General features: G+C 39.9%; 1 protein-coding gene across 1 annotated transcript in view; it reads right to left on the minus strand.

Annotated features, from left to right (window-relative positions):
• drp2 (dystrophin related protein 2) overlaps positions 1–25,049 on the minus strand; it is a 101,329-nt gene that overhangs the window by 55,442 nt on the left and 20,838 nt on the right. The window contains exons 3-6 of the mRNA XM_079838840.1: positions 13,845–14,001; positions 9,625–9,745; positions 7,383–7,651; positions 1,215–1,361 (exon numbers count right to left, since the gene is read on the minus strand). Of these exons, the coding sequence (XP_079694966.1) occupies positions 1,215–1,361; positions 7,383–7,651; positions 9,625–9,745; positions 13,845–14,001 (694 nt within the window). The remainder of the gene's footprint in view (positions 1–1,214; positions 1,362–7,382; positions 7,652–9,624; positions 9,746–13,844; positions 14,002–25,049) is intronic.

The raw sequence follows: 25,049 nt of genomic DNA on the forward strand, positions 1-25,049 counted from the left end.
TGACAAATGGTTTTTAGAACCAACTTTAGCAGCAATAACTTGAAGTAATCATTTTTTATATGACTTTATCAGACCCTCACATCATTGTGGAGGAATTTTGACCCACTCTTCTTTACAATAATGCTTCATTAATGTTTGTGGGCATTTGTTTATGCACAGCTCTCTTCCTGCCACAGCATTTCAATTGCGTTGATGTCAGGAATTTGACTGGGCCATTGCACATTGATTCTTTTCTTTTTCAGCCATTCTGGTGTAGCTTGGGATCATTGTCCTGTTGCATGACCCAATTTCGGCCAAGCTTTAGATGTCGGACAGATGGCCTCACATTTGACTCTAGAATACTTTGGTATACAGAGGAGTTCATGGTCGACTCAATGACTACAGGATGCAAGATACCCTGGTCCTGTGGCTGCAAAACAAGCCCAAATCATCACCCCTCCATTATCATGCTTGACAGTTGGTATGAGGTGTTTGTGCTGTCTATCTGTCCAAAGGACTTCCAGAAGTCTTTGTTCAGATGCAACTTTGCAAACTTTTGCATTTGCCTAATTTTAAGACCTTCCAAGTCCTGATATGTAAAACCATAGAATTCAAATGGGTGTATTTTCTTTTTCACATGACTATATGAACGTTTGAGCATTAAAAGCCAAGGATTTATTAACACAGAATTTCTCATGGCATTTATACTAAAAAGTACAAACATATTTGAAATGCTTATAGACTATAGTCCTGTTTGTTTTCCCTCACATTAGGTCTCACGCAAACAGCTGCAGATATGCATTTCATAGTCATTTTTCAATAACTGAATTCACACACTCCCACACATTCAAGTGTACTTCTCATTCTCCCTGCATCTCTTTCTGGCTCTCTTAAGCTCATCTCACACATAAAACAACCAGATGCAATCGAAACACTCAATTTCATTTTACATCTCCTCTATTTTCTCGTCGGAAAGGCCTTTGTTTTCCCATGAGCATGTAGACAAAAGGCACTCCCCGTGACCGATGATAATGGAGCCATCACCGCTCCCAGCCAGGCAAGACCGGCGTATTATATTCCATCTCCTAAGCTCCATTTTTCATAGTGCATATGCACAAACTTAGTTGGCTGGAGCCAGCGATGGCAATGGTGACCAGTGTACTGTATGATATCCATAGGGGTCCATTAGTTATGGTGGACAGGTAAGGATGAGATATGGCATGTGATTTTACTACCTGCAGAAGTTTCCATCTGTTGTTGAGGTGCTCCAGGGCTCTGGCGTTCTCCATGGACAAGTGCACGTCAGAAATGGCCAGCTGATGGGCCAGGTCATTTATGTGTTTCATTCCTTCCTTCACCTGGGTCAGCTCTTCTTTAAACAGCTACAAAAGAAAGAGAAAATTAGATGGATGATCAACACTACATTTTCACTTAAATAAAAAAATATACTGTATATGATTTCTTGCTGAAACTTTCCATCTGATTTCTGCCCACATGGAAAGAACCTATATGAGGATATATGCGCATATATGAAACCTATATGCAGTTTATATACACATAAATGCGCATATATGAAACCTATATGCAGTTTATATGCACATATATGCGCATATATGAAACCTATATGCAGTTTATATGCACATATATGCACATATATGAAACCTATATGCAGTTTATATGCACATATTTGCTGCATATATACAGCATATATGCACATGTATGATAATATATATTTTGCATATATGCCGCATATATGCGTATATATGCCACATATAGGCAAAATTGAGGTGGATATATATGCATATACAGGCCATATAGGTCTCCTGTATTGCTTCTTTATATCCACATATAAGCCCTTTACATACAAGATATGTCTTCTATAGCTCATGGCAGGATCTGGTCATTTTGTAGCTCATATCTCACTTTGGCAACTGTCATACATGATGCCTAGCTCATATCTATTATCAATGCAATAACTAAGAACTAACAAAAAAGATTATGCATATACCTATATAGGTATATGTATGCACATGTATATATGTACACATATATGTACATACTGTATATGTGTACATATATGTACACATATGTGCATATATGTACATATAATATAGGAAAATGGCCAATTTTATATATGTCACATATATTAAAAACCTATATCAAAACCTATATTAAAACATATATGTTCATATAGATTATTTCCATGTGGGTGAGTGCACTATTCATTGTGTTACTACTGAATCATGTTACATTTAAGTGTTACAACTGCCTGCTCTCCACTACAAACGATTTAAAGAGTTGTGATATTGACAGGCTGGCCACAGGGTGGATATTTTAGATGTTTAAAGTGATCTTTTATTCCATTCACAGTCTACACTTGTCCATTTTCATTCCATCCAACACCGCTGCTTGCTTCCTTCCACACATTTACATTGAGGCGCTACACTGGGCAAAAGTGCAAGAGAGACCCAGTCTGTCGATAGCACTGAACCCGCACCAAATGTCTAAGTGTGACAGGACCCAATGTGTGTGAGAGTGCGAAATGGTGGCAAGAGAAATTTTGAAAAAATTTAAAGAAATATTTTTGTAAGTGAAAAGCCAAGTTGAAATACACCACCATTTAGGGTCTGGAAGATTTTTTTTATGTTTTTAAAAGAAGACTCACCAAGGCTTATTTGATCAGTACTGAAAACAGTGCTGCTTAAAGGAACACGCCGACTTTTTGGGACTTTAGCTTATTCACCGTATCCCCCAGAGTTAGATAAGTCCATACATATCATTCTCCTATCAGAATCCTAACAGAAGTTTGTTAACACTAAAAGAGGGTTTGCACTGGCGTAAGCTTTTAATACATCTGGCCCATAATGTGTTTATTGTCAATTTGTTATCTTTATTGTTTTGATCAATTTAATGTATCCTTCCCGAATACAAATATTAATAAATAAATAAAAAAATTCCGGACATTCAATGTGGCCTCAGAATTTTGAATCCTACTGCATGTAGATAAGTGTAGGAGCATTGATCTTGGCTTGTTCGTGACTTTGACAGGCAGCCAGGAAAACAAATGGAAAAACTAAGCCTGCATGATTTGCCATGTGCTTGCTGGTTCTGACAGCAGGGGAAACATTGATAAATGCCCCACCTCCTGTCAGAGCATAGCACGAACATGTCAGTTCGCTGAGTCCTGCTTCTGCCTGAACTAAAAACTCAACATATTGCATCAGGGTACAGCTCCAGGGAGACAAACTAGTTAATTATTTAATTACGCGGCTACAATGACATGTACTGTACTATTCACAAAAAGCACATTACATCACAAAAACATGTTTACATTAATAGAGAAACGGAAATACCATTTCCACACAGTAAGTAATCTGTTGGGACCCCAACGGCAGAATAGAATATCTGACTCACTGATGCACAAGGTAGTACTACAAATAGATACCCACAGTGTTCCATATTTATAATAACTCAGCTTATCTCCACGGAAACAACCATGATTGTATTGTCAATAAAAAGACCTCCTACTGTACAGCTCAGGGAGTTTGATTCTGTACACCATTGATGGTACACTGTAAAAAAAAAAAAATTCAAAATTTTACGGAAAATAACTTGTAATTCTAAATTACGTTTAAAACTATGTAAAATTACAAACAATATCTGTAAATTAACAACTTGACTGTTATTTTTATAATTAAATCAATGACAAATCTCATTTTTTATACAGGAAAATTACTGTATTATACAGTATTTTTTCTGTTTTAATAACTTACAAATTCATGTAAAATTACAAACAATATCTATAAACCTGACCATTATTTTAAGGATTATATAATTAATGACAAATTACAATAATTCTCATTTTTATACAGAGAAATTACTGTATTATTTCTGTAATTTTACATAAATTTGTAATTAAATATGTAGCCCATTATAATAAAGGTTTATGTCCATGATAACAATTTAACATTATTCTTTGTAATTTTAAAGCAAATCTTATAAGTTTTATATTTACACTGTAAAAAATAAAATCATAAAAAAGGTCAAATGACTGGCAGCTATGGCTGCCAAACAAAAAAACCTAAAATTAAAGTAAAATATCTTAATTCAAATAAAGTGCAAAAACAATAATTTTACAGAAATGTACATAAAATATTTTTCAGCTTTTTTCCTTGTTTAAATTAAGATATTTTACTTTCATTTCATGGTTTTTGTTCGGCAGCCCCTGCTGCCATGGGGAAACATTAGGGGGATATGCTTTTACGCTCAAGTCTTTGAAATAGTATGGTAGATTAAAGGATAACATTCATATCCATCATCTTTCAGTGCTTTTATTATGACCCTAATCTCTCTGTTTAATCACAGTCAAATGACTGAGTACAGTATCTTAAGGGCAAAACTAATAGCAGCGTACAGCTGAGTGAGCTATCAGAAAACCATAAAACGCTGGAAACTATACAAAGGACATCCAGAAAATAAAGTTAATAAAAATCCACTGGATGGATTATGACTGCCATTTGCATTCTAGATCTCATTTGGTAGACTGCAAAATATAATGTTAGGACTGCTTAGATGAAAATTGGTATGCACCTGCTCAACCTCCAGGACCTCCAGGCTGAAGAAATGGGCAGGTAACATCATCACACCTCACCTACTGTAGGACATGTGCACTTTTGCCCTCGGGCAGATGCTATAGTTTTCTGTGAACTAGAATATCCAGCCACAAGAACAGTTTTACTCCACAGGCCATCTCCACATCTAACAGCTATAGAATGGATGGGCCCAAAAGCAAATATCTCATACGGAAAGACATGGATAATGGATTCAAAATGAATAACAAATTCCACCAAATAATAGAAAAAATATTTGGTAGGCAAAAATATAGTCACTCTTCACGTTTGCTGGATAATAGGTGAGCCAGAGATAACACAATATTATACATAAAACTCTACACAATACTGAGTGTGTGAATGAATTACTGTACACTCTATGAATGAAATGAGCGCAACTCAAATAGCCGTATTGCGTTGCTGTCTCCGCATGTCTCTCAGAAACCAGAGCTTAGCAGGAGTAATATCAACTAAACTAAATCCTACACAATTTCTACAATTTGATGTCCATTTAAATTATTTAAACCTTGTACGATATGATACACAAATAAATAAAATAAGCACAGCACTATCGCAAATCAAATAGTCGCGTTGCCGTCTCTGTGCGTCTCTCAGAAACAGCTCCCTGTCAAGAGTAATATCAAATATATTTAATCATAAACATTTTCTGCTTGCTACTTGAAATGTGTATTTAAATGTTTAAAATCTTGAACGATATGATGGCTACATGATTTGGAGACGGCAAGCATTTAATATATTCTTTATAATTTCAGTTCAGATTTACATTTGTATGCATATAGTAAAAGTTGTTTTAGCAATATTAAACCACTACATATTTTCTTTTAACTTCCATGTTCACCAATCAGCTTTTTCAGTTTTCATTAATCAGCATTTTAAATATTCTCCTCTTATTTGAGGTTAATTGTGGATGATTGTCCTGATATTCTGTACACAAAGTTCCCCTTTTAATTAAAATTTAGTATTATTGCTCTAATTAGATTATGTTTAAATATTTATCGGGATCGGAAAAGGTCCTTGAGCCAGGACTTGTACTCGCACTACATCTCAAAGCACTGCCTATAATTATAATAAAAATAATTATTTAATGAGTTAAACAAGGTATATTTGTTAAATGATAACTATGAAGGTAACAAAAGTACATTTCTTCTCACATAATTTTAAGAACTACTGCTGTCTAAAGCCCTGTCCACTTCTGGCTTTATCTGAATAATTAAACAATTTTGAGATTGTTACAGATACAGATACTGGATCCACTACACACCCCTATAGCATACCCACTACTATCTACCTGGTTTTATAGTTGAGTATATTTATATTATTATTATTTAGGCCACAGGCATTAGGCACTAGATAATTATGCAAAAAAATAATAATAATTTATACACTAAATATGCACCTGTACATACATTCTTAAACATAAAGGTTCCAAAATATTGTTTTCACCATTGAAGCACCATTTTGGATCCTTAAAGTGAACCAGTGAACAGTTTTTTTTTGTTTTTCTTTAAATCATGTTTTCCTTAGTGTAAAGAACATTTCCCCACAATAAAGAACCATATGGAAAGGTACCAGTGCATGCCAATAAAGAAACTGTATTTATTTTGTACTGTAAATCTACTGCTTACAAATCTAGATGTATATTCTTTTAGATTTGTATTTTAATTCAACTTTCTGTTCTTGTGTTATATACGTATTCATGGTTTTAAGCAGTCAGAGCTCCTGAAAACCATACAAATCCCTTGTTGGGACTTGGTGAATAAAGCTCATTCTGAAAATAAATAAATAAATAACACAGATAATTCACATCAGTGGCAAATCACATCACACATTCACAGTACAATTAATTTAAAGTCTGAAAAAAAATAACCTCCCTAAACCCTACAGTGAAATGAAATGAGTAAGACATTATATGCCATTAAAGAAATGTGCCCTGTGGAGAATCTCATTACAATCTGGCTGAAATTCTTAGAATTAGTAACTGAGCAAGATGTGTGGTCCTCTAACAAATGAAAAAAAACTGTAAAAAATATCTAAAGTCCATCAGAATACCTCACATAATACATCAAAATACATGTGAATGCACACTGAGCCACTTTATCTTTATCTATTTAAAGCAGCACATCTAGAAGTAAATTGGCTACATGCATCACAGGGTCTCAACAGCCAACCATACAAAAGTCAAGTGCAAGTCACTTTTTCACTTTTAAACATTCCTACCAGTGCAAGATTTAACACTGCAGTTTGGATGTTTTTAAAGTTTAATTTGCTACTACCAAAATAGACCTAATTCAGCGCATTGTGGTTTAATGTCACAATGTAGTGTAAACTCTAATACACCCTGATGCATCCTAGACAGCCGCCTACTCGCACATCAATCAACTATTGTGTCTATATTACGTTTAAACTTTGACAAATACATGCAGCTTAAAAAAATAACTGGCACACATACAGACTTCACATAACTTCTTAGGTTTTCCTGATATCATGCAGACACAGATCATGTGAAGCACAACATGCATGACTAAAATAACCTAGAGAATTCCACTCAAAACTTCAATTATGCAGGAGGATTGACGTATTTTTGGGAGTAACACTGTGCTGACTTGTTTTGTGCTTTGTGTATGTATGTGGTAGCACACTGAAGTAGCAAATGATGTATGTAGTCACCAAAGACCATCAGAGACCATTCCTTTTAAAAATCCAATTACAAATGTGTAAACAGTGATTTGTCTGCATTAGTCACTTGTGATCAGGTCATCGAAGATGCATTACCTTGGTAGCGTCTATATGGTCCTGCAGCGAATCAATGAACAGGTCTCCCACAGGCTCCCAGGCGTCCCTCACTCCCTCCGCCTGCTCCAGAGCTGCAGCCAACTCCTCCATGGCAGCCTGGATCTGCAGCAGCCTCTCCAGGGTTCGCTCCATGTGCCGGTGTCGGTCCACACAGCGTGCCGTCAACTTCTCCCACAGGTCACTGGCCACATTGGCCTGCTTCCACACAGAGCGACTTACATTCAGCATTCGCCGGCGAGGAGAGAGCTCTGTGATGGAGAGGAGGGGAAGAATGGAGAATGACAGAGTGAAAACAACAGCCCTGATCTCTCCATTATTAATTCTTCCATATGACACAGACACACTCATGATGACATGTGGATGCAGAATTTGGCTGATGACCTACATGAAGGGAAGCATCGTCTCATCAAGCATTGTAATGTCTATGCACCTGTGCTGAATTAATGTTGGGTTATAATAACTGAAGAGCTATCTGCCATTAACCGTGTGTCCATCCTAAGAATAAGTGTCCACCTATTCTTATGTATTTTGTCTAATTTTCCCATTAAAATATCTAAAAACATTTATATAAAAAAAATGTACTTGAGAAACAACACTGCATAACATTAAGACTTAAGATTTGTGTTTAGTAGAAATAAGCTTAAAATAAAACGAGAGTTGTAAATAAAGAATAGTTCACCCAAAAATGAAAATTACCCCATAATTGAATCACCCTCTAGACATCCTAGGTGTATATGACTATCTTCTTTCTAATGCCATTGAATAGAGCCCAAGTTTTTGAAGCTCCAAAAAGCGCATCCATCAATCATAAAATTAATCCATAACTCCAGTGGGTGAATAAATGCCTTCTGAAGCGAAGCGATGGGTTTTTCTAAGAAAAATATCCATATTTAAAACTTTATAAATTGCGTACTTTTACGAGAGAGTCGAGTTCTGGCGGGTGTTCTCTGACCCGTTGTAGGACGTAGCTCTTTTCTTATATCGAAATCCTCCGTCAATTTTCTTTAAAACTTCTTGTTTTAGACTTCTAATTCGTGACAGGCGTTTGTTTTGCTGTTTCCTCCATTCTCACTTAAGCTTACTGTATGCCAAAGTCACACATCGGGTCACAGGTTACCCTGTAATTCGACTCTCTCATGAATGTGCGCACGGCCGTTAAATGTACTACCACCTTGAAAGGTTTGATACACGGTTGCCCAGGCCTAAGGCATCTGTGGATGATCATTAGCACTGATTTTTCATATAATTAAACTTACAACATGAATGGAAACATTGTTAGTGGCAGTTGATTGACTGGCACAGGACCCCCTTGTTTTTGAGTCAATCACCTTAGCCCTAAATATCATGTGACGGGTCTTTAGTGACATTAAAGGGAAAGTTCACCCAAAAATGAAAATTCTGTCATCATTTACTCACCCTCAAGTTGTTCCAAACCTGTATGAGTTTCTTTGTTCTGCTGAACACAAAAGAAGATATTTTGAAGAATGTTTGTAACAAAGCAGATAGAGCAACTATTGACTACCATAGTATTTTTTTCCCTACTATGGTAGTCAATGGTTGCTCTATCTGCTTGGTTACAAACATTCTTCAAAATATCTTCTTTTGTGTTCAGCAGAACAAAGAAACTCATACAGGTTTGGAACAACTTGAGGGTGAGTAAATGATGACAGAATTTTCATTTTTGGGTGAACTATCCCTTTAACCTTTTTAGTATTGCTAAATCAATTAATTATAAACAACATAACAAGAAAAAAAACACAATTATAAAAGAACCCCATTCATTTTTGGTAAAAAAATGTACGTTTTTTTTTCCCACAACAATAATTGAATCTTTGATGACTGATGACTTTCAGCAATCAAAAGATTGATTTTGAAGATGTTGAATATGATAGTTATGAGAATATGTGAGCCAGATGCTGAATGGACTGGGAAATGAGTTCTGACGAGGACAGTGATGATGGTATAAAACATCTGCTCAAACTGAACCCTTCCAAGCTCAAAAAGGTAACAAAATATGCTTTATTTATTCTTCTGTAACTGTTACTCCAATATCAGGAGAGTTTTATATTATTGCAACAGGTAGAAATCCATCTGTATTAGATATTGATCCGGGTCGCTAAAGACCCGAATATGTAATAATGATTGGCGAAACATTCATGCATTTAAGGGTTAAATGTATCAAAATGGTTCATTAGCCACTTTTCATCACTAGAGAACAGACCTTTGCTTTCAGGCAACGTCTCCTCAGGCTCCTGGAATGGGTGTTGTGCCAGGAAAGTCTGAGCCGACTCCAACACTGAATAGATGTAGGGCCCTCTGGATTTGACATCTTCCATGAAACCCTGCACACAAGAGCAGATATTTACTAGTGTATCACGCTGACATGATCAAATATCATGCATAGGCATAAACATGAAAGCAGCCTCTCTGACACAAATAAACTAGTTCACAGACAGTGAATGGGACCCCTACAACATCCATCATCCCTTAAAATCATTTTATTCGTTTTTAAATTTCTTCATGGTACTGCCCTAATATACCTTTCTAATTTCTTGAATAAATATACTCCAGCAAGAACACTCTGAACATCCAATAATAACTATGGAACTCTTTCTGACAACTCACTATGCACTTTTAAAAAGTATTTCAAAACACATTTGTTCACGAGGGCCTTTCCTTGATTTGTTTTATTGCTGTATTTAGTTTTCTTTATTTTATTCCTATATTTTTTTATGAGTACTGTGAATTCGGACATACTTCTTTTGTCACCTAATTGAGACCTTTTTGTTCCACAGAAGACAGAAAGTCATACTGCTTGGAACAAAATGAGGATGAGTAAATTATTCTTAGGGTGCTTCTCAATTCTTATTTGTGCATCCTTGTTTTCTTTCCTAGCTTCCTTTCCTCGCATCTTATCTCCACCACTTCAGGATGCGAGGGAAGGACGAAAGGAAAAGACTCGAGGACGGAGGAATTGAATCAAGTGAAATGATATATCCTCGCTCCCTTTAGCGTCACTTCAAAGCATCGTCAAATAATGATGACTCTACACCGCTGGAATTAGTTTGCACATCGGGATTCTTGAACATTAGAGATAACTATTTATATTGTAATAGTTTCAACCCCAACAAAATACCACATTTGTCCATATTTTATTTAATATTACCAGTTATTAATAACAACTAATTATTCCCAGTTATTAACTGCTTTTTATTTGTTGTTTATAGTATTACATTTTGTTTCTTTCATTTTCTTGTGCTTTGATATAATTATGCAACTGTCAGTTGTTGTTATTTGACATCCATTTGTGTCTTGTACATGTAAACATAATAATAATGAATGAACTGTGGCAAGATGTGAAGGGGGAGGAGAATTTATACGTGTCACGTTTAGTCGATAAAACACTTCCGCAAAGGATACACCCATGTATCCTCGCTCATGACTCCTCAGGAAGCCTCCTCACTCCTTGATCCTCGCCTCCTCACGATGCAATTAGAGAATTGAGATGTCCTACAAGATGGCTGAGCTCGGTCGGTTTCCGGGTCATAGGATGGAGGACGAAGGAGCGAGGAAACGAGGAGGGATATTGAGAAGCACCCTCTCAACTCTGGCCACTAGCTCCAATCTTGATCATGATCTTGATCTTGGGTCCAATAGAAACCAATTTGTGTTACTAATGCATTGAGGTGAAGCTCAAACCAGAAATGAACTATGCATATACACAGATCAGGAATAACATTATGATATTCCTAATATTGTGCTGGGCCCCGTTTTGCTGCCAAACCAGCCCTGACCCGTCAAGGCATGGACTCCACTAGACCCCTGAAGGTGTGCTGTGGTATCTGGCAGCAAGATGTTAGCAGCAGATCCCTTAAGTCCTGTAAGTTGCGAGGTGGGGCCTCCATGGATCGGACTTGTTTGTTCAGCACATTCTGGGGAATTTGGAGGCCAAGTCAACACCTCAAACTCGTTGTTGTGCTCCTCAAACCATTCCGGAACCATTTTTGCTTTGATGCAGGGCACATTATCCTGCTGAAAGAGGCCACAGCCACCAGGGAATACCGTTTCCATGAAAGGGTGTACATGGTCTGCAACAATGCTTAGGTAGGTGGTATGTGTCAAAGTAACATCCACATGGAAGGCTGGACCCAAGGTTGCCCAGCAGAACATTGCCCAAAGCATCACAGTGCCACCGCCGGCTTGCCTTCATCCCATAGTGCATCCTGGTGCCATGTGTTCCTCAGGTAAGCGACGCACACGCACCCGGCCATCCATGTGATGTAAAAGAAAACGTGATTCATCAGACCAGGTGATGCTCATGTGCCCACTGTTGGTGCTTTTGGTGGTGGACAGGGGTCAGCATGGGCACCCTGACTGGTCTGCGACTATGCAGCCCCATACGCAACAAACTGCAATGCACTGTGTATTCTGACACCTTTCTATCAGAACCAGCATTAACTTCTTGAGCAATTTGAACAACAGTAGCCCCTCTTCTTAAAGTCATTTATTTGGATGATCCAACAGTTCAATCTCCTTATAGCAAGAAGAAATTACTATTAAATCTCCTGTATTACCCACAGGAAAGTCACAGGAAATCTCCAGAAGGGTCTTCACGGAGAGCATGCCCTCTTGCTATTCCGTGTAATAACTGAGGCCTGAAAATGTTTTTTATTCCACTTAAAGTGAAAATTTAATAGTAGCTAAAAATAAAGCCTTAAGATCACTCATGTATTAATTATACATTTGAAGGAAAAGCCGCAAGAAATGGTTGTTTCAGCCTGGTAATGTTAACAAGTGCCCACTAAAACTACTTAGTCTTGAAAGACTCATGGGAAACCATTATAATTTCAGTCTAGACTGGTGTTAGGACAAGCCTTAATATATACACAGTTTTTAAACCAATCCAAAGAATTCAAATCTGTCAACAAACTAAAAAAAAAAATATTAGCACAGGGGAAGACAAAACGAGTCTGATATTAAAACACAGAGGATGAAATCCATTAATGATCAATAATTTAAATTTTTTAAAACGCTGTAATTCTCTGCAGAGCAGCATATGTGATTTTGCTCTCTGCTATGTCAGAAAAGTTTTAGGGCGATGTGGCATATTGGGAATACGAACATCATACATTGCAGGCGTGAAATGGAGGAAAGGAGAATGATAGAGCGAGGACAGGAGTGCATGCATGTGCATATGTGCATGTACATATTACACTGAGAGCAATAAGGAAGAAATGCGTGAGAGCCAATAAAGGGACAGTGAGATACAGGCCTGTTAATTTGGAGGCTGATTTCACAGTGTGTCAGTCACAGAAAGAAAGAGCTTGCTATCTCTCTCTCTTTCTCACTCTCTTGCTCTATCTTTCCTCCCCTCTTTTTCCTGCTTTATTCAGCTGACAACACTGGAAATTGGTGCTAAGATGGAAGCAGTATCCTGCAGTATACAGGACCAATTACAAGGTGTGTGTTTATCTGGGAGAGTGAGTTTGTGTATTGGGAAAAAGAACAAGTTTAAGTGCAGAACATAATGTGTATGTACAGGAGAGTAGTAAGGGATAGTTCACCTAAAATTGAAACAAAAAAATCATCCCCGTATGAAATAAAATTCTGGCATCCACCACAGCTTTCCTTGGTTCACATGCGTTCATGAGAGAAACATGATGTGTGATCTGTGAACAAATCACTATTTTGTGTCAGATCGCTTCAATGAATCAGGTAATTCAATTCTGAATGATTCATTCACAAATCTGACTGATTCTCTAGTGACTCACTGACTCAATGATCTGGTTACAATGGTTATCAGCTCACTGGAGGGCAAGATTGTCAGTAAATAATGTCATTTTTGGTCTGTTTCTCACACAAAAGGTCATATGAACCAGTTCTTTGATTCTTTTCTAGTGCTTTTTTGTTCATTTTTGAAGCTTGAAAGCATCCCAATCTATGCACAATGCGGTCTTCAAAATTTCTCTTTTTGTCTCAGAAATAATTTTTATATGGGATTGGAATGACTTGAGTAAAGGTCTTTTTGGTGAACTATTCCTTAATTGGAGAGAAAAATATGTGAACATAAAATATGTCATTTATTGTTCACGCATCCACTATTGTCACTATTCTCTTTGTTCTATTTTTAGTGATCTTTGTGGCTTATGAAACCCCTTTGTGGGGTTCAGATTTCCAATTAACAGGTTTCATTCAGGTCTACTTTTGCATCTTGATAATGGATTTAGCGGCTTTTTAACAGCTCACAGGTAGGTGGGCTTGAATCGTTAACGTCATTCTATCTGAACTCCTGCTGCCATATTGCAATCTTAAATATTGAATTGATTCTGTTATGTTGATAGATGACAAGATTAACAGTGTTCAAGAGCAAAGTCAGCAAGAGAAAATATATGCTAATGTGGGGAATGACAGCATGAATAAGTGTATGTGTGTTAAGCCAACCTGGTGGAACTCCCGCTGGTGCTGCACTGCTCCGACATCACCTCCTATGGGCAGCTGCTCGGACAGCTCCTCGTCTTTAGCTGTCAGCCATTCGATGATTTCCTGCAGGGACAGCTGGAGCTTCCCGCTGTTGTCCGAAAAGGCCTCCAGCCGTACCCTGCCAAAACAGCAAACGACAGCCCACCACAGGGCACGGACCCATGGTCAAATCTGAGACAGCACTGAGATCACAGCACTGCAAAAGTGTCCATATATGAAATCTCGGGACATTTTTTTTTTACGGCACCTTGTCACCATTTCTGTTTTATTATTTTGCAATGTTATTCCCTGGTGAACAGGCCAACATAGCTAGACAACAGCATAAGTTTGGATGCTGATCTCCACCAGACTTCTTAAGTACCTACACAAAAATAAATAAATAAATAAATAGGTTATTTTAAGTTTTTATTTGTTTGTTTTTTCTTCTCTGAAATGTGTCACTAGTTTTCAGTGTCATTGCTTAGGTTGTACTTTTTACATTAAAGCCACAATATGTAATTTTTCGCTGCAAGAGGTTGCTTATTCAAAACAAAGGCATAGCTTGATGAAGCCTTGATGTAGCGGAGCTTTTATTATGCTGTGGACGACCGATTCCGCTTCTTCCCATCATGTGTATGTGGGGTAATAGTGCTGTTTTATCATATTAGATACATTGAGTGTTGAAAGTTATGTATAATGCTACTCTGTGCGTTCGCTTGGGGGCTACTATAAGACACTTGTTGCACACTGCAGTAATTTAGATCGATATAAGGCATGGTAAAACATGGTACTTGCGGTAAATCAAAACGTTATTTAAACAATAAGACTAACTGTGTTGAGTTATAGAACATATATTAGTTTTCTGTCGATGAATGTATCCAAACAGTTGCTCACCAAAACACATATATTAAAGCTTCTTTGGTGTTTCCATGTTTTCTACAAAATAAAACCTGAAATAGAGGGTAATGCGGACATGTCATTGATAGGTGACGCACAGAAACGTGTCCTGGCTTATTTCTCTGGATTCAAACAATATTGGAAAAATTTAGGATAGTGTACACAAGTCAACAAAATATATATAACATTGTTCTAGGGGTTTTTGGATATTTGAATCCAAAAATCTTACATGTGCCTTTCAAGGTACAAAAGTTTTGATACAATTTATTTTTGTATCCTTATTGACATCACAAAAAACAGCTGTTTTATCAGGGGTATGTAGACTTTTTAAATCCACTGTAAAGAAATGACAGGAAACGGGATCAAAAAACCCCATGGTAAGCCACAGCTTTAACCTGGAAAAAATCTCCATATCTCCAACCCAGGCATGTCAAACGAAGAGAAATGTCTACTGAGGAGCATAACACATCTCTGTGATGTCCCAGCATGTAATAAAACCGGAAAAGCACGTCTCAACCCATTGCCCTGCATTTACATGGAGGAAATCGTAGGATGAAATCTTATCTGTTTGCAGGAATCACATTTCACATTATTATAAATAAAATATAAAGTGAGTTGTTTAGCCACCTGCCCACACAGACTGGAATTGTTTTAGAGACAGGCTGGTTCTGTCAGCAACCTAGCTGATGCTGTACAGAGGATTAAGAGAGAAAGACCCTTGTTTCAATATCCCCCAGTGTCCTCACAATTGCATTATTTCTAGCCTGTTATATGCCACTCTAGAGCATTGTCAAAGCTCAGGGAATGCGGGGAAAAAATAATGGCTAAGACAAAGGGATAAAAGAGAAGAGAATATATATATAATACATTAATTTATGTTATGTGCATTAGTATATTTTATATTAGTAATTGCATTACCTTTTCAATACATTGCAACGGTAATGCAGCGACGACCGCATTAAGTCATGGCCAATTAAGTATGTGCCAATTCAGATTTTCTCCAGGCCATCCCTTTAGGTTAGTCGCATGATGGTTGTGCATCACAATTTTACAAGACAATTGTAGGACATTCACCTATTTGTGTTTTTTTTGAGTGTGTTTTTGTGTTTGGGATCATGAATTTATCTCCAAGTATTTGCAGCATCCTGTCTTCCTTCTATTTTAACAAGATGCTCAGCCTCTGCTGATACAAAAGCGGCCTCACAGCATGATGATGCTTCACTGTAGGTATGGTGCTGTTTGAAGTGTGGGCAGTGTCAGATTTGCAGCACATATATCTTTGAAATACGGATAAAAAGCTAGATTTTGGGCTCATCTCAGCAATATTTTCTGGGTCTAATGTTTTTTTTGGCTTCAGGTGTGCTTTAACATGGATCTTATTAGGCTTCTCTTGTGCCATTCTCCCATACCAGTTATAAGCTGGGCGGTGGTTGACTTGCATTTGACTTTCTCATTGTCCGTCATTTTGACAGACAGGGTCGTAAAAATTCTGTCATAATCTATTATTACCTGTCATTTAAATCTTCATATTTGAATGATAATAAAACATTTAATAGCTTTTGTTTCTGTTTACATTTTTTAATCATGAATTTATAGGATGAGCAAGTAGGCTGGATTATGCATTTATTTATTTATGAAGAGAGCAGATGAACAGTCAGAGACCACACGAAGCAGATGAATGTTTGTTTGTGTTTTTCCCGCAGTGACAGCGGAGGCCACTAGAACAAGAACTTTGTGCATGAACAGGCAAATATTATGAACAATGCAATATTACAATAACATTTAAAATATGAACAAAAAACACAGAAAACATGAACTGAATCGACTTTCCTTATTTGCCTGAACTCAAACCTTCCTGCATGGACTCAAGTGCTCACCTAAGAATAATCAAAATTTTGCTATTGTCCTTCGATTTTGCGTCTGTGCCTCAGACAGTTGTGGCAGTTTTAATTTTGTTCTGGAGGCTGAACCCGCGTTCTGCTGCCAAACTTCACTCACCACCAACTGGTCTGGGTGGGGATTACAGTTACAAGTCACAATTGTCATCCTCAGTGTAGATTTTCCTGTCACTCCTATAAAAAATCCAGTCAATGACGGAAAATATTCCATTAACACAACCTTCGAAACTGGATAATGCATAAAAATGCTGTATGGATACACTAAATAAATCTCACTCGTGTAATACGGTAAGAAGATATGAGCATATTAAAACTATGATGGAAACATTTCTTGAATAAATGGAACTCTCCACCAACCTGAAAGTGGGCAAACCACCCTTTTCCGACTGAGGACCATGGCCTCGGATTTGGAGGTGCTGATCCTCATCCCAGCCGCTTCACACTCGGCTGCAAACTGTCCCAGTGCATGCTGAAGGTCCTGGTTAGAAGGGGCCAACACGACAACGTCATCCGCAAAGAGCAGAGACGAAACCGCATGGTCCCCAAACCTGACACCCTCCGGCCCCTGGCTGCGCCTAGAAATTCTGTCCATAAAAAATATGATCAGAACCGGCGACAAAGGGCAGCCCTGCCGGAGTCCAACATGCACCAGGAACAAGTCTGACTCACTGCCGGCAATGCGGACCAAACTCCTGCTTCGGTCATACAGGGACCGGACAACCCTTAGCAAAGGACCATACCCATACTCCCCGAGCACCCTCCACAGGACGCCGCGAGGGACACAGTCGAATGCCTTCTCCAAATCCACAAAACACATGTGGACTGGTTGGGCAAACTCCCATGAACCCTCCAGCACCCTGTAGAGGGTATAGAGCTGGTCCAGTGTACCACGGCCCGGACGAAAACCACACTGTTCCTCCTGAATCCGAGGTTCTACTATCGGGCGTATTCTCCTCTCCAGTACCCTGGCATAGACTTTCCCGGGGAGGCTGAGAACTGTGATCCCCCTGTAGTTGGAACACACCCTCCGGTCCCCCTTCTTAAAAAGAGGGACCACCACCCCGGTCTGCCATCCCAGAGGCACTGTCCCCGACCGCCACGTGATGCTGCAGAGGCGTGTCAGCCAAGACAGCCCCACAATATCCAGAGACTTGAGGTACTCAGGGCGGATCTCATCCACCCCCGGTGCCTTGCCACCGAGGAGTTTCTTGACCACCTCAGTGACTTCAGCTTGCACTGCATGAAAAGTGGGATTTACGTCAGTATGTGGCACTGTAGATTGCCGTGGAACTTCAGGTTTACGACTGTGCACGGCAATTTGCAGGCAACACCGAAAACTGCCGTAAATTGACAGAAATTGACGTGGGCCTTGCTTGGCAGTTGTCCCCCCATGACCCCCCCTCCCCTTAATTCGAGGGGAGGCTTTAACATGTAAATGAACATGCTGTGAGCTACACAAATGCAAATCAGAGTAGCAGCAGGGGGAGTTTTATCTAGGTTCAGAATTTTTTAAACTAAAACATTTTAAGTTAAATGTACTCTTTTTAGTTCACATTACTAAATTTTTAGGGCAACCAGTTTGCTCCAATTTTTTAAGTAGATTCAACTTGTCCGGGCTAACAGTGTAGTAGATTAATTACTCTGTATGTCATTAGCAATAACCAATGTTATGTAAAAAAAAAAATACACACAAAATAAAAAGTTACAGTGTTATGCCTATATGTATTGAAGCACTTTTGCCACACCCATTAACTTAAATAAAGTGAAAATAAATATAATAGGTTTTTCTGGAGCTCCTTGGTGGTCAGAAACCTCAATGAGGTTGAAGAATAGGGATAAATTAAGCCCCTCTATGGACTCTCACACACACACACACACACACAAACACACAATCACACACACAATCACACACACACACACACACACACACACACACACACACACACACACACACACACACACACACACACACACACACGCACACGCACACAGCCAAAATACATCAACATTTTTTTATTTTATTCACCTCTTAACATTCTTTTGTTTCATTTTCTTGTTAATTTAATACATTTCTTAAAATCAGTTTGTTGTTAGACTCCCTTCTTTGTAAACTGTCATAAACTGACTATATCAAGACAATCAATCCTAATCCCATCAAATTTGTGAGCGAGAACTGTAGTCTGTACATGCATGTGGTACTAAATACATTTTCCATTCTGTCCAGGAAAATATATTAATACAGAGTTTTTTCATTAATTCTGGAAAACATACACACAATGTCATCAGATATAAGCATATTCCTATACATTTTGTCAGAAAAGGGTGAATGGTATTTGAGAAAGGACGTCTACATATTACTGGTATAGTCAAATCAAACCTTTCAAATGTAAGAAATATCTGTAGAAGGTTACTTTATTAACCTCTTAAAGTGTTATTTTACTTAAATTAAGCACAATAATAAAGTTTTAAAATGATCCAGTACAGTTGTAGCCTTCTCATTATTTTTTATTTTGTAAAATTCTATTGATGTAATATTAAGCCTTACTAGACAGAACTCACTAAATGTTATTTTAAGGCTATCATTGTTATCATAGAAATGTTTGTATAGAGTGATAAAGTCAAAATGATCAATAGATTAGAAGTTACGGTATTTTGCCTTTGTATGACCCATTATTGTTTTGCAGATAATGCAAAGGCAGAATACAGTAACTTCCGAATAAGGGTCAAAGGTCAGGTTTGAGCAACATTTTTTTTTAATGTAGATAAATATATTAATTATGACAACTACTTGGCACATTTTCAGCGTCCTACCTGTCATACAATTGGCTGGACAACAAAAAAACTTTAAAGTCATTTTTCTCAGTTTCACACTCTGGTGAGTTAAGGTCTTTTGCCTTTGTAGGGCAGCATAGGTATGCGAGCACTTATCGCGAGATATTCCTTATAACAATGACCTCGCATGTGATTGGAGCAGCCCGACGAGCTTCTCGCCCTCGTCCAATCACGTGCGAGGTCATGGCCATGACGCGTACAAGACGTGAAGACGAGCTTTAAACAGACGTGTTTTGGACTTTCTTTCTTTTTTATACATTTCCTGTGTTTTTGCTGCTTTGATTTTTCGTGATCAACAATGACAGGACGCCGTCTCGCCTTCAGCTCCTCTTCAACTCCTCTGCATGGACGCGACCAACTTTTTCGACTAATTTTCAGCTGTCTGGCGTCTTCACAACTCTGAGGCAAACTGCAGGTGCTATGAACCAGAGCATGGGTAATGTAACGTTACGATTTAAAGAATATGCTTTTATTCAGCTGTATAAGGAAATGGATGCGTTAACAGATCCGAGCTTAAAACTGCACATTTTGTTTTCACAGACTATCCTCGCCTCATAACGAAGCCGTGACCTCTTATTTGCTTGGAGCGATTTCCGCGAGTCCAGATTTAACCGCTGATCATGACGACATTGTGTGTAAGTATAACTTCTAATGTTTTTCTCAATCCTTGTTTAATTTTACTGTGACTGTTTTTATTAATACCAGTCTCATGTAATTGTTTTCCAGCTGCCTGTAAGACGTATTATGAATCGATACGCCGCAGCTTCAGATACAAACAACCTGAACTTGCATCGCAGGCGGAAACTGCGAAGAGTTTAGAGTCGATCAAGAAGAAAAAGGGTAAGATTTATTATATTAGATCCGTTTTTTGTCAATGTGAGTATTTTTCAGGTTGCTTATTGTCTTTATGGATTGTATTACAGTTGCTGGAAGCGAGACGAAGTGTGCTGGCTGAGAATGAGATGGACATTTGGAAGTGCGCGACCATTGACCTCATGTCTGATGAGGAAGACGGCGGTGTCTGGATGGATTGTGCGACCACCGCCCTCTGGGCACTTCTTTTTGACGTTTTTGGAGGACAACACAAAAGACATTACTGCTGCACTGTACATAGTTGTGTGTTTTAACAATAAAGCTCTTTCTTTGAATAAACGGCATGGTCAGGGCAAATTTTCCCATATATTCCTTGATGGTATGAATAGTGTAGTTCATAGCACAATAACATTAATATAAAACATAAATTATTACAACATAAATTATATATTTATTATTATTATTGGGGTTTACATTTATAATGAGCCAGGGTGACCAATAATGATTGGTTTGCAGTGATCTGCCAACCAATCACGAGGGATTTTTCTTGTTTAAAAGTAGTGGCTTCAGCCAATACTGAGTGAGTAAATTCAAGTCAGGCCGTTGACTCTCTGGTTTCGCTGCTATTCATATGCTAATTAGAGGCGTTGCACCTCCGCAGTCTCTCCGCGGGGGGCTCTCCACCTACATCATGGTTCGTTTACGACAATTTGTGGCACAGACGAACGCGACGTTTGCTGCCTCTAAATTGTCGAAAACTGCCGAAAATTAGGGAGATTTCCGGGAGTCTACAGGCGTTTACGGGGTCGAAAATCCCACTTTTCATGCAGTGTTGGGTGATGGACGAGTCCTCCTCTGAGCCCCCAGCCTCTGCTTCCTCAATGGAAGACGTGACGGCGGGATTGAGGAGATCCTCAAAGTATTCCTTCCACCGTCCGACGACCTCCCCAGTTGAGGTCAACAGCCGCCCATCGCCACTGTAAACAGCATTGGTAGGGCACTGCTTCCCCCTCCTGAGGCGTCGAACGGTTTGCCAGAATCTCTTCGAGGCCAGCCAATAGTCCTTTTACATGGCCTCACCGAACTCCTCCCAGGCCCGAGTTTTTGCCTCCACAACCACCCGGGCTGCAGTCCGCTTAGCCTGCCGGTACCTGTCAGCTGCCTCAGGAGTCCCACAAGCCAACCAGGCCTGATAGGACTCCTTCTTCAGCTTGACGGCATCCCTTACTTCCGGTGTTCACCACCGGGTTCGTGGATTGCCGCCTCGACATGCACCGGAGACCTTGCGTCCACAGCTCCGAGCGGCCGCTTTGACAATGGAGGTGAACATGGTCCACTCGGACTCAATATCTCCAGCCTCCCTCGGGATCCGGTCGAAGTTCTGCCGGAGGTAGGAGTTGAAGATCTCTCTGACAGGAGACTCGGCCAAACGTTCCCAGCAGACCCTTACAGTACGCTTGGGTCTACCGAGTCAATCCAGCTTCCTCCCCCGCCATCGGATCCAACTCACCACCAGGTGGTGATCAGTTGACAGCTCCGACCCTCTCTTCACCCGAGTGTCCAAGACATATGGCCGCAGGTCAGATGAAACAACCACAAAGTCGATCACTGACCTACGACCTAGGGTGTACTGGTGCCATGTGCACTGATGGACACTCTTATGCCTGAACATGGTGTTTGTTACGGACAAACCGTAACTAGCAAAGAAAAACAATAACTGAACACCACTCGGGTTCAGATCAGTGGGGCCGTTCCTCCCAATCACGCCCCTCCAGGTGTCACTGTCATTGCCCACGTGGGCGTTGAAGTCCCCCAGTAGAACGACGGAGTCCCCAGTCGGAGCACTTTCCAGCACCCCTCCCAGGGACACCAAGAAGGCCGGGTACTCTGCACTGCCGTTCGGCCCGTAGGCACACACAATAGTGAGTGACATATCCCCAAGCCAAAGGCGCAGGGAAACGACCCTTTCGTTCACCAGGGTAAACTCCAACACATGGCGGCAGAGCTGGGGGGCTATAAGCAAACCCACACCAGCCCGCCGCCTCTCACCATGGGCAACTCCAGAGTGGTGAAGAGTCCATCCTCTCTCGAGGAGTGTGGTTCCAGAGCCCAAGCCGTGCGTAGAGGTGATTCCGACTATCTCTAGTCAGAACCTCTCAACCTCACGCACAATCTCAGGCTCCTTCCCTGCCAGCGAGGTGACATTCCATGTCCCAAGAGCCAGTTTCCGTGTCCAGGGATCGGGTTGTCTAGGCTCCCGCCTTCGACTGCTGCCCGATTTTCTTTGCACCGGCCCCTTACGGATGTCTCCTGCGAGTGGTGGGCCCATGGGAAGGTGTCCCCACGTCGCTCCCTTGGGCTGAGCCCGGCCGGACCCCGTGGGGGAAGGCCAGGCCACCAGGCGCTCGCAAACGAGCCCCAACCCCAGGCCTGGCTCCAGGGTGGGGCCCCGGCTGCGCCGTACCGGGCGACGTCACGGTCCTCCTTTTTCTTGTCATAATAAGGGGTTTTTGAACTGCTCTTAGTCTGACCCGTCACCTAGGACCTGTTTGCCTTGGGAGACCCTACCAGGGGCATATAGCCCCGGACAACATAGCTCCTAGGGTCATTTGGGTACTCAAACCCCTCCACCACGTTAAGGTGGCAGTTCAAGGAGGACAGTTAAAGGAGGCAGTTACAAGGAGGTGGCAGTTAAGGTGGCAGTTTCGGGTTATACAAACCCGATTCCAAAAAAGTTGGGACACTGTACAAATTGTGAATAAAAAGAGAATGCAATGATGTGGACATTTCACATTTCAAAATTTTATTCAGAATACAACATAGATGACATATAAAATGTTTAAACTGAGAAAATGTATCATTTTAAGGGGAAAAAAAAAATTTGATTTTAAATTTCATGGCATCAACACATCTAAAAAAGAATTGGGACAAGGCCATGTTTACCACTGTGTGGCATCCCCTCTTCTTTTTATAACAGTCTGTAAACGTCTGGGCACTGATGAGACAAGTTGCTCAAGTTTAGGAACAGGAATATTGTCCCATTCTTGTCTAATACAGGCTTCTAGTTGCTCAACTGTCTTAGGTCTTCTTTGTCGCATCTTCCTCTTTATGATGCGCCAAATGTTTTCTATGGGTGAAAGATCTGGCCATTTCAGTACCCGGATCCTTCTTCTACGCAGCCATGATGTTGTAATTGATGCAGTATGTGGTCTGGCATTGTCATGTTGGATAATCCAAGGTCTTCCCTGAAAGAGATGACGTCTGTGTGGCGAGCAGCGAGGCCGAGGGACCGTGAGGGCGGGACGAGGCGGCGCTGCTCGCCACAGTCTGGATGGGAGCATATGCTGTTCTAGAACTATACCTTTCAGCATTGATGGTGCCTTTCCAGATGTGTAAGCTGCCCATGCCACACGCACTCATGCAACCCCATACCATCAGAGATGCAGGCTTCTGAACTCAGCGCTGATAACAACTTGGGTTGTCCTTGTCCTCTTTAGTCCGGATGACATGGCATCCCAGTTTTCCAAAAAGAACTTAACAATTTGATTCGTCTGACCACAGAACAGTTTTCCACTTTGCCACAGTCCATTTTAAATGAGCCATGGCCCAGAGAAAACGTCTGCGCTTCTGGATCATATTTAGATATGGCTTCTTTTTTGACATAGAGTTTTAGCCGGCAACGGCGAATGGCACGGTGGATTGTGTTGTATTCCTGAGCCCATGTTGTGATTTCCATTTCAGTAGCATTCCTGTATGTGATGCAGTGCCGTCTAAGGGCCCGAAGATCACGTGCATCTAGTATGGTTTTCCGGCCTTGACCCTTACGCACAGAGATTGTTCCAGATTCTCTGACTCTTTGGATGATATAATGCACTGTAGATGATGATAACTTCAAACTCTTTTCAATTTTTCTCTGAGAAACTCCTTTCTGATATTGCTCCACTATTTTTCGCTGCAGCATTGGGGGAATTGGTGATCCTCTGCCCATCTTGACTTCTGAGAGACACTGTCACTCTGAGAGGCTCTTTTTATACCATATCATGTGGCCAATTGACCTAATAAGTTGCAAATTGGTCTTCCAGCTGTTCCTTATATGTACATGTAACTTTTCCGGCCTCTTATTGCTACCTGTCCCAACTTTTTTGGAATGTGTAGCTCTCATGAAATCCAAAAATGAGCCAATATTTGGCATGACATTTCAAAATGTCTCACTTTCAACATTTGATATGTTATCTATATTCTATTATGAATAAAATATAAGTTTATGAGATTTGTAAATTATTGAATTCCTTTTTTATTCACAAATTGTAAAGCTAAAAAAGCAAATATAGCTATTTTTAATGAGGAACATACAGATGACTTTTGGTTAATTTACTTATATCAGTACATTTTCTGCATCTAAAAGTTTGAGAACCACTTCCTTATTGGTTCTACACTCACCTAAAGGATTATTAGGAACTAATACTAATACTGTGTTTGACCCCCTTTCGCCTTCAGAACTGCCTTAATTCTACGTGGCATTGATTCAACAAGGTGCTGAAAGCATTCTTTAGAAATGTTGGCCCATATTGATAGGATAGCATCTTGCAGTTGATGGAGATTTGTGGGATGCACATCCAGGGCACGAAGCTCCTGTTCCACCACATCCCAAAGATGCTTTATTGGGTTGAGATCTGGTGACTGTGAGGGCCATTTCTCATCAGACCAGGCAACATTTTTCCAGTCTTCAACTGTCCAATTTTGGTGA

Source organism: Gobio gobio (genome assembly GCF_949357685.1).
Source record: "Gobio gobio genome assembly, chromosome: 16".
NCBI lineage: Eukaryota > Metazoa > Chordata > Actinopteri > Cypriniformes > Gobionidae > Gobio > Gobio gobio.